We start from the raw sequence: 14,743 nt of genomic DNA on the forward strand, positions 1-14,743 counted from the left end.
AGAGAGAGAGAGAGAGAGAGAGAGAGAGAGAGAGAGAGAGAGAGAGATCCGGAATCTGAGTCCCAGTGTGGGTAAGAGGTAGTAGGGACACTGATCTGGGGACCTTTCTTAGTGAGAAGGCTCACTGCTCTAGGTTTCTCTGTGGCCACTGAGATGTCCAAGGCTTACCTGGGAGGCATAGCTACCTGTCTTCTCTCCCCTAGGTTCTCTCTGAAATTACCAGGCCTCAAGGCCCATCCAACTCCCAGTCTGTCAGACTGGCTTGACCCCTGTGACTGAAACTGGGGTAGACTGGCCACACAATGCGGGCCGTGGCAGGTCCCCAAGACATGCGACCTCCCTGGCCCTACTCCATCTTGTTTCTTGCTGTCCCATTACCAAATGAGATTAAGTCAGCTAGGATTTAATATTATTTTAATGTGTCCGGAAACTGGGAATGGAATCTCTAAGATGTGATTAAGCAAATTGAAACTCTTCAGCCTGAGAAAAGAACACTGTGAGAAGAGTTTGCAGATCATGACAACCATGTGGCCAAAATGGTTGGTTTATACTTGGGCTGCAGGGAGATCAGAGGAAATAGATTTGACCCAGGAAACAATAGGCGTTCCCCCATAGGGAGATGGAAAATCATGTTAGAGTTTGATGAAGCTTTGCAAAAGAATTGGCAACCAGGAAGAAAGGAGGCGCCAGATTCCCAGGCACGAATAGGTCAGGAGGAACACTTGATGGTCTCACAGTCTCTCTGGTATAAGAGGGACACATGTACAAACAGGCCAGATGGAGATGATGTAGTCCCAGGATTAATTCTTCAGCTCTAAAAATATAAATCAGGGGCTGGGGAGATGGTTCAGGGGTCAAGAACACTTGCTGCTCTTCCTGAGTACCCAGGTTCAATTCCCAACCCCCACATGTAACTCAAAACTGTTGCAACTCCAGTTCCAGGAGATCCAGCACCCTCATGCAGACACAGACACAGGCAAAACACAAATGCATATAAAATAAAAATAATTTTTAAAATAATAAGGAATATTAATAAATGCACACATACACACACACACACACACACACACACACACACACACACCTGTCCTTCACCCATGCAGAAAGCTATTCAAAACAAACTGAAATTCAACACAGTTTCAAATACATTTAAAATTACACAATTACCTGTAACCACAGGGACAGGGAGCATCTATACACATCCAAGCAGTCAGGAGATAGAAGCAGAAGGGTCAGGAGTTCAAGGCAAGCCTCAGCTTCATATTGAGTTAGAGGCCAACCTGGTTGAGTTGAGAACCTGTCTTAAAAGTTCAATAAAAAGGCCTGTGAGACAGCACAACAAGTAAATTGGCATCAAGGCTGACGACCTCGGCTCCATCACCGGACCCCACATGGTAGAGAGAGAAAGCCAACTCCTCAGCGTTGTCCTCTGACTCCCATGATTGCACACAAGGAAAAAGAAACAATGTACCTGGGGCATGGAAAAGAAAAGAGATGAGCCCATCTGAGGCAGTTGAGACACACCTTGGATTAGCAAACCTGGCAGTGTAAACGATACAAAGAAGCAATGTAGACCCTGCCTCTCGTGCAGAGTTCATGCATCCTGATTACCCGAGGCCTGAGCAGTGAGCCTCGACATTTCCAGTCGAAAGCGCTTGTGGAGGAGAAGCCCTGGCTGGACAGCGAGTGGCTCCGTCTATAGTTCATTTTGCAACCAGGCATTCTAAGCCACCGCTTCCAGAATAATTCATAGAGCAAACCAATGAAGCAATCAGGCTGCTGGGCTTCCCTCAGTGCATGCCCTAGGTCATAATGAATATGCAGCTTCCACCCTTGAGCCCTGTGTGCACTGCAGAGCTATCGAGACAGAACTTCTAAAGTGAGCCGCGGAACAAGGTGAGGGAATTGTTAGGTACATAAAGGAAGGCATTACAGTGAACACACAGATTTAAAAGTCTTTTCTCTAGAGAACTGTCAGTCTAGATATATTATTCTGACCATGGTAATCCAGCCACTGGAAGTAAATGTGAGTTTCTATCTTTACTGCCCCTACACACCTAATTGTCAGGGTTTTTTTTTTTTGTTTGTGTTTTTATGTATGCATGGTTTTTGTTGTTGATTATTTTGTTTTTTTGTTTCATTAACATTGTTCATTTGTTTGTTCATTTGGGGTGTGTGTGTGTGTGTGTGTGTGTAGCATTCATATGGAAATCAGAGGGCAATTTATGGTCCTCAATTCTCCCCTTCCACTGTGTGGGTCCCAGGGGTTGAACTCAGGTCATCAGGCTTGGCTGCAAGCCCTTTTACCCACTGTACCAGCTCAGCAGCCCTTTGTTGCTACTGTCAGTCAACTCCAGCAATTGCAGATGTGGCTATGGCCCAAGCGTCAGGGTCAACTGTAGAATCGAGTGTCACTTAGGATGAATCCCTTGGAGAAAGTGCTCAATCTCATATCTCTCAAGCATTCTGTGCCTATGAGTACAGACACACTTGACTGAAGGTTTCTCTTCACAGAGTTGACTACTGCCTTGTTTCTATGCCTGTTCCTCACTCCATCCTACCTTCTGTGGTTATAGAACCCCATTAGAAGAAATGCAGAATTAAACATCTTAGAATAGAAACTGAAATCACAAGCTAATTTTTAAAAAATCTGTCTCCAATATAAGTTGACAATCTTTAAAGTGCCCTGATTAAACTAACTTTATTTTTTAAATTGTCCTTTGTCCTTTGCCCTTTGCCCTTTACCCTTTACCCTTGGCCTGGAGTGCACTGCTTTCCAGGGACAAGCACAGTAGAAAGGGCCTTTTCAATAGTGAGTCTCCCCATGTGTCGACTGAGAGATCACGAAGGGCAGTGGTAGCAGTGGCATCCTGCTCTGCCACCCCCAGTGTAGAAGGCACCACAGGTGTAGAGCCTGGACTCTAAGGACCATAGAGACAGACGGTGTCCACCACTGCACACATCTGCACTATTCACCTGGACTCTAAGGACCACAGAGACAGACGGTGTCCACCACTGCACACATCTGCACTATTCACCTGGACTCTAAGGACCACAGAGACAGACGGTGTCCACCACTGCACATATCTTCACTATTCACCTGGACTCTAAGGATCATAGAGACAGACGGTGTCCACCACTGCACATATCTTCACTATTCACCAAACAAACACCATTTTGAGACATCCCCAGGCATGTGGTGCTGCCTGCAAGTCTGTTGGCTATAGTGGTCACATGACCCAGTCTTAAGAGGAAGGTTTTCTTCTTTGAATTTTTTTTTCAGGGTATAGTAGAAGTAGTTGGGTTTAAGTATGGTCATTAAAGGTCCCAATTTTCATTCCCTAAAATGTTCGTACCAAAGAATAAAGTGACATTTTAATTAAAAGCTCATAACTATCCAAGAGCACTCCGGGTGTTGAACTTAAGTTGCTATACAGGACCAGCTTTAGAAAGCCACACAGTCCTTCTGGGCTTCTGGCAGCAGCCCAGATTCCAGCTCCAGAAACAGCCTGCTGGCTTCTCCAGGCAGGGCTTCTTCTGACCCACATAGCACTCGGATCTGCCGTCTCAGAACCGTTCCACCAGGGGTGAGGAGGTTCTGGCTAGAGCAGGCAGCCATGGCTATACCATGTCACACATACACATGACTAGGACTCTAGAAAGAGCCAAGAGCAGCTTGTACAAAGGCAAACATTGAAAGTCTTTTGTCATCCATAACAGAAGCCACAGAACAGTGAGCCTGGACAGAAAAGAATCTCAAGGCTGTGACACGGTGGGTGGCACAGCTTAGAGACAGTGTGAGTGCTCACGTGATCCTGAGGCTAGGACTGTTGCAGGAGTTGGGGAAGCCACTTGTTGGGGAGAAAGTCCCCAGGATACTTCAGGCAAAGCCAGGCAGAGTGACCCCTTTCCTGCCTCCACACAGCCCGTTCTAATGCAGGAGGGACTCTGTGTAAATGGCATCCCAGGCTGCAAAGGGCACCGGAGCCACTGCCATGGCTGCAATTTCCCTGCTACCTTTTCCTGAGTCTTCCTTTTGGTAACAATGAATTCATGCCCAGAGAGGGCCTGACCATGGAGGCAATGTGGCCAGGACAGCAGAACTCCTGCAGGCCTACAGACATGAACTTCAGCCTTCAGCCTCAGTTCTTCCACTTACTATAGGATACTAAAATGATTTTCATCTCTCTGAGCTTTAATTCTTCCTGGCTGAATAAAGATGTGTGTGTGTGTGTGTGTGTGTGTGTTTGTGTGTGTGTGTTTGTGTGTGTGTGTTTGTGTATGTGTGTGTGTTCATTTGTGCACACCCAGGTTTAATTCCTTCCAGTGTAATTTGGTGGTGTATACCTTTAATCCCAACATTGGAAGGCTGAGAGAGGAGAATCAGGAGATCAAGACCAGCCTAGGCTATACAGCAAGTTTCAAGCCAGCCTGGGTCATATGAGACCCTGTCTCAAAAAAAGGTGTGAGGGTGGCTCAAGAGGTAAAGGCACCTACCACTAAAGCTGAGACTCTCGGTCAGTTCTGTCTCCAGGACACTCATGGTGGGAGAGGAGAGCCAATGCCTAAACGTTTTCTCCTGAGCCGTGGAACATACATGTCTTCACACTCTCTCTAAACAAATTAATAAGTAAAGACTAAATAAATGTAATTTTTAGCATTTAAATGCTCTAAACAGGGCTTGAGAGATGGCTCAGCAGTTAAGAGCACTGACTGCTCTTCCAGAGGTCCTGAGTTCAATTCCCAGCACCCACATGGTGGTTCACAACCATCTGTAATGGGATCTGAAGTCCTCTTCTGGTGTGTCTGAAGACAGCTACAGTGGACTCACATACATAAAATAAATCTTTTTTTAAAAATGCTTTAAACAAAATCAAAATTTAAAAGTTAACTTAAGGTCCCACACAGGCTGGGCCTGGATCACAGAAAATACCTTTGAGATGACATCATCCTCATAGCCATTTTGTTCTTTGAGTCAGTAGTTAAAAATCACAGAAATGGGATTTGCAGTTGAGGGGCTTGGGGCTATAACCCACTGGATAATATGCTTGTCATGTATGGCAGCCCATGGGAATCCATGTATGTAATCCCAGGATTCCAGAAGAAGAGAAGGGCTCTACTGAGCATGCTGGCTAACTAGACTAGTCTGGTCATTGAGCTCTAGGTTCAACAGGAGACACTGTCTCAGTAAACAAAGTGGAGAGCAGTTGAGAAGGACATCCGTTGTCAGCCTTTGACCTCCACACGTGGGTGCACACTTGAGTATCGACACGAGTGTGGACATGCATACACACATGCACACCACACAATCCAAAAAGTAAAACAAGATTACCCATTCAGAGACTAGAGAACAGCCGAGAAGACACTTGAGCCAAATAATAGTAACTCCAAAGACACCAGCTTTCCTTTACAGAGCCCCTTCCCTCCTTTTCTTCATTTTAAACTATAATACAAGGGGAAGCAGACAAAGCAGGGCCATCAGCCTCTTTGACCTGTATCTAGGATATCAATGAACATATCCGTGAGTTGACACGACATGACAGAAGTGGTCCCTGTCCACCCATCCAGCACAGGATACAGACATGGCTCACTCCATATCTGGGTTTAAGATAGAACCAGGTTTGGGGAATGATGCTGATCCCCCAATCCCAAGTAGAGGGGCTTGAGGTTTCCTGGCCATCACAAGGACAGAAAGGTTCTCTCCAACCTCACACTGTACAGCTTGCAAAGCAAGGATCTGGGTGTCTTTGATGCCATGCTCAAGCCTCTGTAAAGAGGCTGACCCACATCAAGAAGCAGATGAGGAATGGGCCTGTACCCACCCCCACAGGAGCCTGCAGTATGGCAGCCACACCCAGGAGGAGGAGAATGGGAAGCAAAGGAGTCAGATGTCCCTCTTATACAATATGAATGGGGTAATGGAATACTGTACTTCCCCCCACGGATCCTACTCCTGGTCTTTCCTGGCTCTGGGGACCTCAGGCTCGGCTGCAGAGACATCTCTGAAGGGCTGTGGGGACCCCTGTCCCCTTCCCTCAGCCCCACTGACTGCAAGACCCTTTGCCTGAGCACACGGCCACACCACACCAGAGGAAGAGGTAGGGGCTAGGTAAGAGATGGTGGTCTGCCATAGGAAGGTGTAGGCAGAGGGGCAACCAGGATAAGAGAAAGACCCTTTTCACTGGGGTCTCGGGAGGGTCTCCTGGCACAGCGAATAGAGTAAGACAGGGCAGGCTCTGTGTTCCAAAGCCACCTGAGACCTGAACAGCTGACATCTATGGCTCCTACCTCAGGCTCACCCTCAGCCTGTCCTTCTGAGTCCCCCGGACCTTTGTATCTGTTCTGATGTTGTCTCTAGGCATCTGGCCTCTTTTCCTGTTAGCTCTAGTGGGGGGTGCATGGACAGGAAGAAAGCTGAGGGACCTTGCATATGTCAGAGCTCTGAGAAGACAGGGCTTAGGTGAGATGCTCAAGGCCCAGCCACTTCCCTGGTGAGCTGGGACTCCCACCTGCTCTTCATTAACCTGAAGACGGTGCCTGGGAGGAAGTAGCCTATGTCCTTTGGGGCTCATGGTCCCTAATTTGTATTGTATCTTGGGAAAAGTGAACAACAACAGAGGGCCCCGTCTCCTTTTTCTCTGAGTCCCTCAGGGACTGCCTCTTGTGTGTTTGTGCATTTCCTGCGTGTATCTGTCCCCGCCCCCACCTCACTCTGGGGTCTCCCTTTTACAGAGCAGGAAGGAGTGTATTCTCGGCCATGAAACTCGGCAAGACTCGGTCCCACAAAGAGGAGCCCCAAAGACAAGGTAGGGAACGTGGTCCTCCCCACCATCCACACAGCTGCAGCATCCACTTCTTTGAACTGTCACCATCATTTAAGCCTGTCCCGGACTGGGCGCAAATAACCCTCCTTCCCCATTGGACACTCCCACAGCCACTCGGGCAGGGCTTGTACTCCCATTGGCTAGTCTGGAGGTTAGGGGAGGGAGGCATAGAACATTGAGCCTCTGCCAGGTGGATGGGCTCCTTCTCCCTACGTTGAGTATTTAACTTCACATGAGCCCAAAGATTTTTTTTTTAATTAAAAAAAAAAAAGATAGTAGCAAGAAAGCATGCTATGCTGTGCCGGACGGCTGCCGCACACCCATCTCAGAAAACGGCCACTGGGCCTGGCGACAGGAGTCTCTCCTAAGAGAGGAGGCTGGAACGGCATCTGACAGCCATTTAAAGAAAGAAGAAGGACAGATGAAAGATAAGGGGGTGTGTGGGGTGGAGTGAGGAGGTATGTTCACCCACCATTGGGGCTCTCCTATGAGGCCCATTGGCCCTAGAACTTTCTCTTCCCCAGCCAGTTTTGGCTGCATTCCTTTTAGATGGAGGGTAAGCTTCCTACTGAAACCCAAACCTACCATCTCTGGATGATTTTCCAAATCATGATTTCATCCCACTGGATTCATACGCAGGGGTACAGGCCTGAGCTCTGCGTTCCACTGTGGCTCCCACAGATAAGTTACTTCTTACACCTCGGAGTAAGAAGTATCTGTGAGTTCAAGGCCGGCCTGGTCTACAGAGTGAGTTCCAGGACAGCCCGGGCTATACAGAGAAACCCTGTCTCGAAACACCCCACCCCAAAAAAGAAGTATCTGTATGCGATAAAGCCCACATTGACAGGTCTTAGCTATAAGGACGTATGTGTGCGTGCATGTGTGTGTGCGTGCGTGCGTCTGTGTGTGTGTGTCTGTGTGTGTGTGTGTCTGTGTCTGTGTGTATTGTGACCTGCATCCAGTAGCCACTCCATTTAAAAGTAGCCATTGTGCTGAGCTGCATGTAGCAAGCTCAGGATGTTTTCTCTCTTCCACAAAGGCTATTCAGAGCTTTAAAGAATAGAGTTAAGTAAAAGAATTAGATTCGGCTAAGATTACAGAAGAAAGTAAGACTAGACATAATGGCAATTAAAACGTTTTAAGGCCATGTGCATCTTTAATTCCAAGACTTAGGAGGCAGAGGCAGCTGGGTCTCTGTGAGTTTGAAGCTAGCCTGGTCTACACAGAGAGATCCAAGCTAGCCCGGGCTATATAGTGAGACCCTGTTGTAATTAAGAGCACATGAGACATATGGGTGGCAGTATTCTAAGCAAGTTCCATTAAATAAACAAGAAACTTAACTCTCCTTCCTAGGAGACAGTCCCTAGCCCTTCATTCATCCACCCACCCTTCCCTTCTTCCCCAGATGAGCCAGCAGTGCTGGAAATGGAGGACCTGGACCACCTAGCCATCCGGCTCGGGGATGGGCTGGATCCTGACTCAGTGTCTCTAGCCTCGGTCACCGCACTCACCAGCAATGTCTCCAACAAACGGTGAGTGGGCCAGAGACCTCCATCCCATCTGCCACCGCTCTGCTGAGCAGGGCCTGCTTGCCAGGCTTGAAACTGGGGACAGAGAAAACAGGGCCTATGAGTAGCTTCTCCCCAGCTTTGCCCTTTCTTACTGTTCTTGGATGTCCTCTGAGTTGTCTCCCTGTAGAGGCAGGAGTGGATCAGGTCCTTGAGCTTCTGTGGGTGAAGGGACATCACAGAGCTGACCAGTCCACACGTGACTCTGTTCACCCAATGGCCATCTCTCTGTTACTTTTGTCTTTGTTTAATCTTCTCTATTGGTGCCATTGAAGACATCTACCCCTCATCCCCATACACCCCCAATTCTGTTGGCAGAATTGAGTATTTGAAGGCCACATTTTTGTCCCTCTGGCCTTTCCATATCTCATGCCAGCCTGACAGTACGTTCTTCTCCTCAGGTCTAAGCCAGACATTAAGATGGAGCCAAGCGCTGGGAGGCCAATGGATTACCAGGTAGGTGGGCACCTGGATGTTTGGGCCTTACAGACTCTGCTGGAGTGTGGAGTTCCAGCCAGCTGTGTGGGAGAGACTCGGAGGTAAGAGCCAAGACATCATAGAGTCACATCTGAGTATAACATCTCAAAGAAGCCTTCTGTCTGAGAGGCATTCCTAGGAGTGTTAAGGCAACGCAAACCAAAAGAAAAATGTGAGATCTCTGTTTGCACAGCCAAAGCTCCTTAAAGATTCTGTGCCCATTGTTGAAAATCTTAAGGAAAGGGGACCCAGAAAAAATAGTAACACATACACATACACACACACACACACACACACACACACACACACACACGTTTTGAAGAATGTTGGGTGTGTTTTTAAATTGTTCCAGCTTATTTTAAAGCTGAAAGTAACTTCATTCCTGTTTTTCTTCTTTTCATCTCTATATCTTCTTAGATTAGTAGTTCTTTGTTTCTGAAACTAAATTTTAAAAGGCTCTGACGAGAAGGGTTGTAGATGTAGCCGTAGTACAGACAGAACAGGGGCTCGGTGCCCATGGTGGCTGCCGACACAGGCTTCGGTGGCTTCCGCTTTGCAGGCCCAGATCCTCGGTCTTGGCTTTTCTCCCAGCCTGAGATCAGAGTAAACAGGTGTCCAAGCTGGAAACACCTAGTCCTTATGTACAAAGTGAGAAGAAAGTCAAGAGAAGGCATCTCTCAAGACAGGCCTAGGGAGCCTCTACGGCTCCAGACTCTCCCCTAACAGTTAACAGGACCCAGTTATAGGTCAGAAACTGTTATGAGTACAGCTTTATTTTCGATGCCCATTTCCCAGGCTCCATGCACACTAACTACCCTTTTGTATGGACAAGCCCACCTCACCTCCCTCAGGAGATAAGACAAAGTCTAGATAACCCCCACTGAAAAATACGCCTGGTCACGTTTCCCAAGGAAACATGCCTCCCTTAATACTTGCTTTGACTTGTTTCCCTCCAGTAACTGTTTTCCATGGTATTTAAAAAATAGCCCCAAGTCATGTCACATGTGCCCCCCTGGAACTTTAGGACAACCTCAAGCCTTCAAGTCCCATGGAGGTTTGGGAGCATTGCCCCCTGCCCTATCAAATCCCAAACACAATGTCCTGAGGCATTAGGAGATGTTTCCAGAAGACTGAAACCTGGGTGTGGGGTGTTTCTGTGTGCTGAGACCAGGGAAATCCCAGAGACCCTACTCTGATCCCATGCCACTGGCCTGTGTGCAGAAGCACACAAAACTGTTGTTAATACAATTTATTTTTTTAAAGGCTGATTATAAAGCAAGCACTGTGCTAGGAGTTTTATATGTGTTTCCGCTGAGATCTTGTCATCCTTACAACCATCCAGATGTAATGGGTACTCCGCTTCTACAGTAAGACATGAACCAAGAGTTACAGGGCTACCGATCAAGGTTAAATCAAGGCTGGAGGCGGGGTTCAGAGCCACACAGCAGTCAGAGCTGCTTGTTCTCTGTAACAGTTGCTCCCTTCTGACCCCTTGGTGACTTAGCTCAGCACTTACATCTTCCTCCCAAACCACTTCCTGCCAGGGACTTTCGTGTGCCAGGTCAGATAGTTCTCCCTCCAAAGTCATTTAAACCTTCTGACTTGCACCAGCTAACCCATCTCACCTGGCAGTGCTGTCTCCTGACAGGGCCATCCACAGCTCGCCTGCGTGCATTTGTCCACTGTGCTAGAGGGAACAAAGAGGACTGAAACACAAAATATTTCCACTTCTAATAAATATGATGTACAAACCAATAAAACCCACGGCAGCTTCTCTCCTTTGAGGAACTTGGCTTTAATTAATCAGAAAGACCTCAAAGAGTGCATGACACTGGAGAGGGGGAGAAGAGAACCTAGCAGAATCCAGGTCTGGATGGGATCCTGAGAGCCAGACTGATCGTGAAGGTTACAGACCAGTGGAAGGAGGCCTGTGGGAAGAGACCCCAGTGTGCAGCATGCTGGGGGCAATTTATAACAGATGGAACATTATGTTCTTCTTTCCTGGTTATCTTCAAGGGGACAAACCACTGTTACCTACCTGGGACCGTGCGCTTTACCCAGCAGGGTGGGCAGCTGTCCTTGGAGTATATTCATGAGCCTAGAGTCTGTCTCCTGATCTTTCTTCCTGATATTAAGTCTTAAGATGTCACCTCCAAACAGGTCTCCAGTTTCCAGCATCATTGGGTCTCCCAGGCCAGACCCAAGCCCCACTCTCACCTCTGCTGTGTTCCTGCATTCCCTCCCCTTGGCCTCCATGTCTTCATATTGTCCCCCACTTTACCCTGCATGTCACCACCAGAGTGAGCAGGTCATGTCATGCCTCTGGCCCTGGAGGCAAAAGAAGATGAAGAAGGCTGTAGAACAGCAGTTCCATGGGTGAGCGCAGGCTCACCCATCCCCTCTCCCCTCTACCTTCCCCTGACATTCTGATGCACACATGAACAGAGGCCCCCAAAGGAGGTCACAGGACACCATTATTTGTGAAGTCAGTAAGGACATTTGAGTAGTTTTTCCCTCCACCCTCCAGCATTGTCCCTTGCTTTGGAGAAAGCTCTTGGGAATACTAGTCCTTGCCTGAACAGGAGAGATGGTGGGTTAGCCAGAGGTGCCAGCTGGTCCCAGCGTCCTACTTGTGACTCCCTTTGCTCTCTGAGTTTTCATCCTGGAAACGCTGTACATGAGATGGAAGTTTCTTTGCTTTCCTGAAATTTTTCATTGGCTTTGTAGCTTCTGTTTTCTCAACATTCTGATGACTGGATGGCCTCCTGCCAAGTATAGAAGATGTTCACATTCTTTTAATTTCAAGTGTTAGACACACACACACACACACACACACACACCTGAAGCAGTAGCTGGGAATGCCGTGGGAGTGGGCTTCCCTTCTGCCCCAGTATCATGCTCCTCACCTCTCGCCTCTACCTCACGCTCCCAGGCTTCCCCTGGGACCATCTAGGAAAGCACATCCCCCTCTGACATTTGCTCTCCCATCTCTTCATTCCTTCCCACCCTCCCTCTCCTCCTCAGTTCACCTCCCACGTCTACTGTCAGCTCCTGACTGGGTCACTGCTGCTAGCACTGCAGAAGATGGGAGAATGAACCCTGAACAGAGGAGGGGACAGAAGATGGAATGTGGAATGCACATGTGAAAACCAGCCACCTTGGTGTGGGGAATTTACTCTTAGCTGGCACATCTGGCCAAAACCACGCTTGTCTGTTTCCCAGGCCTGAGTTATAGCAAATCTCTTCTTTTTGCGGGTGGGTGGGGTAGACATGCTAGTTGTAGGAAAACAGTAAATGAACCTTTAAACCATTTGCATAAAAAGGATTATGCGACTAGAGAGATTGCTCAGTGATAAGAGCACGGGCTGCTCTTCCAGAGGACCCAGGTTCAATTCCCAGTAACCACACGGCAGCTTGCAACTGTCTGTTCCCATTTCCAAGTGATCTGACACCTTCACAGGACACACAGGCAGACAAAACACCAATGCATATAAAATAAAAATAATACATGTTTTTAAAAATGTTTCTGGAAGTTAAAACTCTATGCACTACTGTGCAAAGAATATTCCAGAAGGACTCCTAGTGTCTCTTCATAGCAAACTTCTCGGTGCTAAGTTAATTAGCACTATTTCCCTTTTGGCTCCCTGAAGAAGTAGTGACTATTGAGACTTTTTCAAGCGTGGACTCTAAGCATCCATCAGCCCCTTGGCCTCTCACACCCCAGAATAGAAGCGGCTGCGCACAGAGTTCACGTGTCCCTTCAGCGCACAGTTGCTTCTGAATCTCTGTGCTTTCTTGGCAGTGGTCTTATTGGTGTTAGGGTTTCTATTTTCCTAGCATCATTTCTGATGCGTGGATTTTTCTTGGTCTTTGAGCTATTTATAAGACCTTGAGGAACACAGTAGATGGTAATTTTAGTAAGGAGTCTTTCTATCTAAAAGGGGAAAATAATTCTCCTGAGTGAAATCATATTTGGAAGTTGCATCGAAGCATAACAACTGAGGTGCTGGAGACCCAGCTGAGCGCACCGACAGCTGCTCCTACAGCCTGGTTAGCTAGTGGAAGTGCTGACAGCGGCAGGAGACATTGGGGGGAAATGCAGGTTCAAGCATTCTGTAGACAAGCTCCCCGAGACATCCCACCAGCCCTGCCTCCTCAAGAGATGGCCCCTAGGAGACACAGCTCTACAGGGCCACTTACACCCCAGCTCTCATTTCCTGGAGTTTTCTCCTGAGCGGTGGTTTTGGATGTGCGTCGTCTTGTTTGACCCTCACTAGGTACAGCCTCAGCTTGGAGCTGAGGATGTGCAGCTCAATGAGCCCACAGGATCCTCCACATCCGTTCCTGCCCATATGTCAGGCTGAGGCTCAGGTCCAAGACCAGCAGCCCAAATCTGTACCTGCCTGTGTTTTGCCGTGTCCACGCTAATGGGGACACACACACCCCAATCCAAGGCAAGAGCTAATGGCTTGAAATGAAGACTCAGGAAGTATAACAGTTGCCTCAGAACTCGCACTCCTTCCTCCCCTTTGCCCTCTCTTCCTTTCCCTTCCTCCTTCTCCCTCTCCCTTTCCTGTCCTCCCTCTTCTCACTCTCTCTACATATAGTCTTATATTTTTCAGTTTTATATATGTACATATCAATACATTTTTACATATGTGTGTCTTTATATACATCCTTTAGCTATGCATATCTTTATATGTCTGTGCATATAAAGATATAATGTATTGCTTATGTATATTATAAGCTAAAATATGTATATACTAGTTTAAAATCTATAAGCCAGTAATCATTTATAGTAAGATCCCTGAGGAGCAGGAGGTTTATTCCGACCTCCTCTGTGCCTATCCACAGCAGGCGTCCCTAAATATTTATTGACAAAATAGACGGCTGAAAGAGGGCTTCCCAGGGTAGAAGATCCCAGCTAAAGGCTGCAAAATGCCACAGTAGAACTCACACAACATTCCCTACGCAGGCCAGAAGGTTAGGCTCCGGCACCTCAAAGAATTTCTACAGAGGGAGAGGGGACTGAAACATGGGAAAGCACCCAGCCTCCAGAAAGCCAAGGACGTCTTAGACGTAAGCAGCATAAACAAGAAACCCTGGACAGGACCCAAAGCAAGTTCAGAGAAACTGGAGCAGCTTGGCCTATTCAGAGGCTGGGGAATGGGTGAGGCAGGCTTGGTGGCCTTCTCTTAGCAGAGCTATGGCACTGAGGGGAACTTGAAACCCAAGAATCAACCAGAGGTTTTAGGAGTATGTTGTCATCTTTTAAGTTCATAAGAATCACTCAATCAGGTTACCAAAAAAAATCATGTTTTAATATTAGTCTTCTACTGGCAGTAGGCTGTCCCGGGCTGCCTATGGTAGGCTGGGCCTGCCTGACCAGTCAGTTTAGGAAAACTGCTGCTGGACCTGTCTTCCACATGGCTGAGACTGATTGATCAGGGGCAAAGCCTGAGCACCAGGATCTGGTAATGCTTCTCCCTTGAGTGATTCGGCAACACTGGCCTAGGGGTCACCAGCCCCCCAGTGACCTCATTGCAGATATCCGAAGATCACCCAGGATATCAGGGGCCATAGTTAACCTGGAGCCTGGTCTCACTCTAAGCTGGACTGGGTCCTGCAGTTCCTAGCCCTGCTGCCTGCTGCCATGTTCCGGTAAGACTAGATTCTAGGATGGCTGCAGTGCCCCATGTATCCCTTCTCTCCCTCCTATAGGTCAGCATCACAGTGATTGAAGCTCGGCAGCTGGTGGGCTTGAACATGGACCCTGTGGTGTGTGTGGAGGTGGGCGACGACAAGAAGTACACGTCTATGAAGGAGTCTACAAACTGCCCTTACTACAATGAGGTCAGTGACTACAAACTGCCC

At 47.9% G+C, this 14,743-nt stretch overlaps 1 protein-coding gene across 5 annotated transcripts in view; it reads left to right on the forward strand.

Moving 5' to 3' along the window:
* Otof (otoferlin) overlaps window positions 1-14,743 on the forward strand; it is a 98,616-nt gene that overhangs the window by 51,943 nt on the left and 31,930 nt on the right. For all 5 annotated transcript variants that reach the window (XM_028782945.1, XM_028782947.1, XM_028782948.1 and 2 more), the window contains 4 exons: window positions 6,733-6,806; window positions 8,230-8,356; window positions 8,794-8,848; window positions 14,591-14,722. In XM_028782945.1, the coding sequence (XP_028638778.1) occupies window positions 6,733-6,806; window positions 8,230-8,356; window positions 8,794-8,848; window positions 14,591-14,722 (388 nt within the window). The remainder of the gene's footprint in view (window positions 1-6,732; window positions 6,807-8,229; window positions 8,357-8,793; window positions 8,849-14,590; window positions 14,723-14,743) is intronic.

This window comes from Grammomys surdaster, unplaced genomic scaffold (genome assembly GCF_004785775.1).
Source record: "Grammomys surdaster isolate TR1022 unplaced genomic scaffold, NIH_TR_1.0 946, whole genome shotgun sequence".
Taxonomy (NCBI): Eukaryota; Metazoa; Chordata; class Mammalia; order Rodentia; family Muridae; genus Grammomys; species Grammomys surdaster.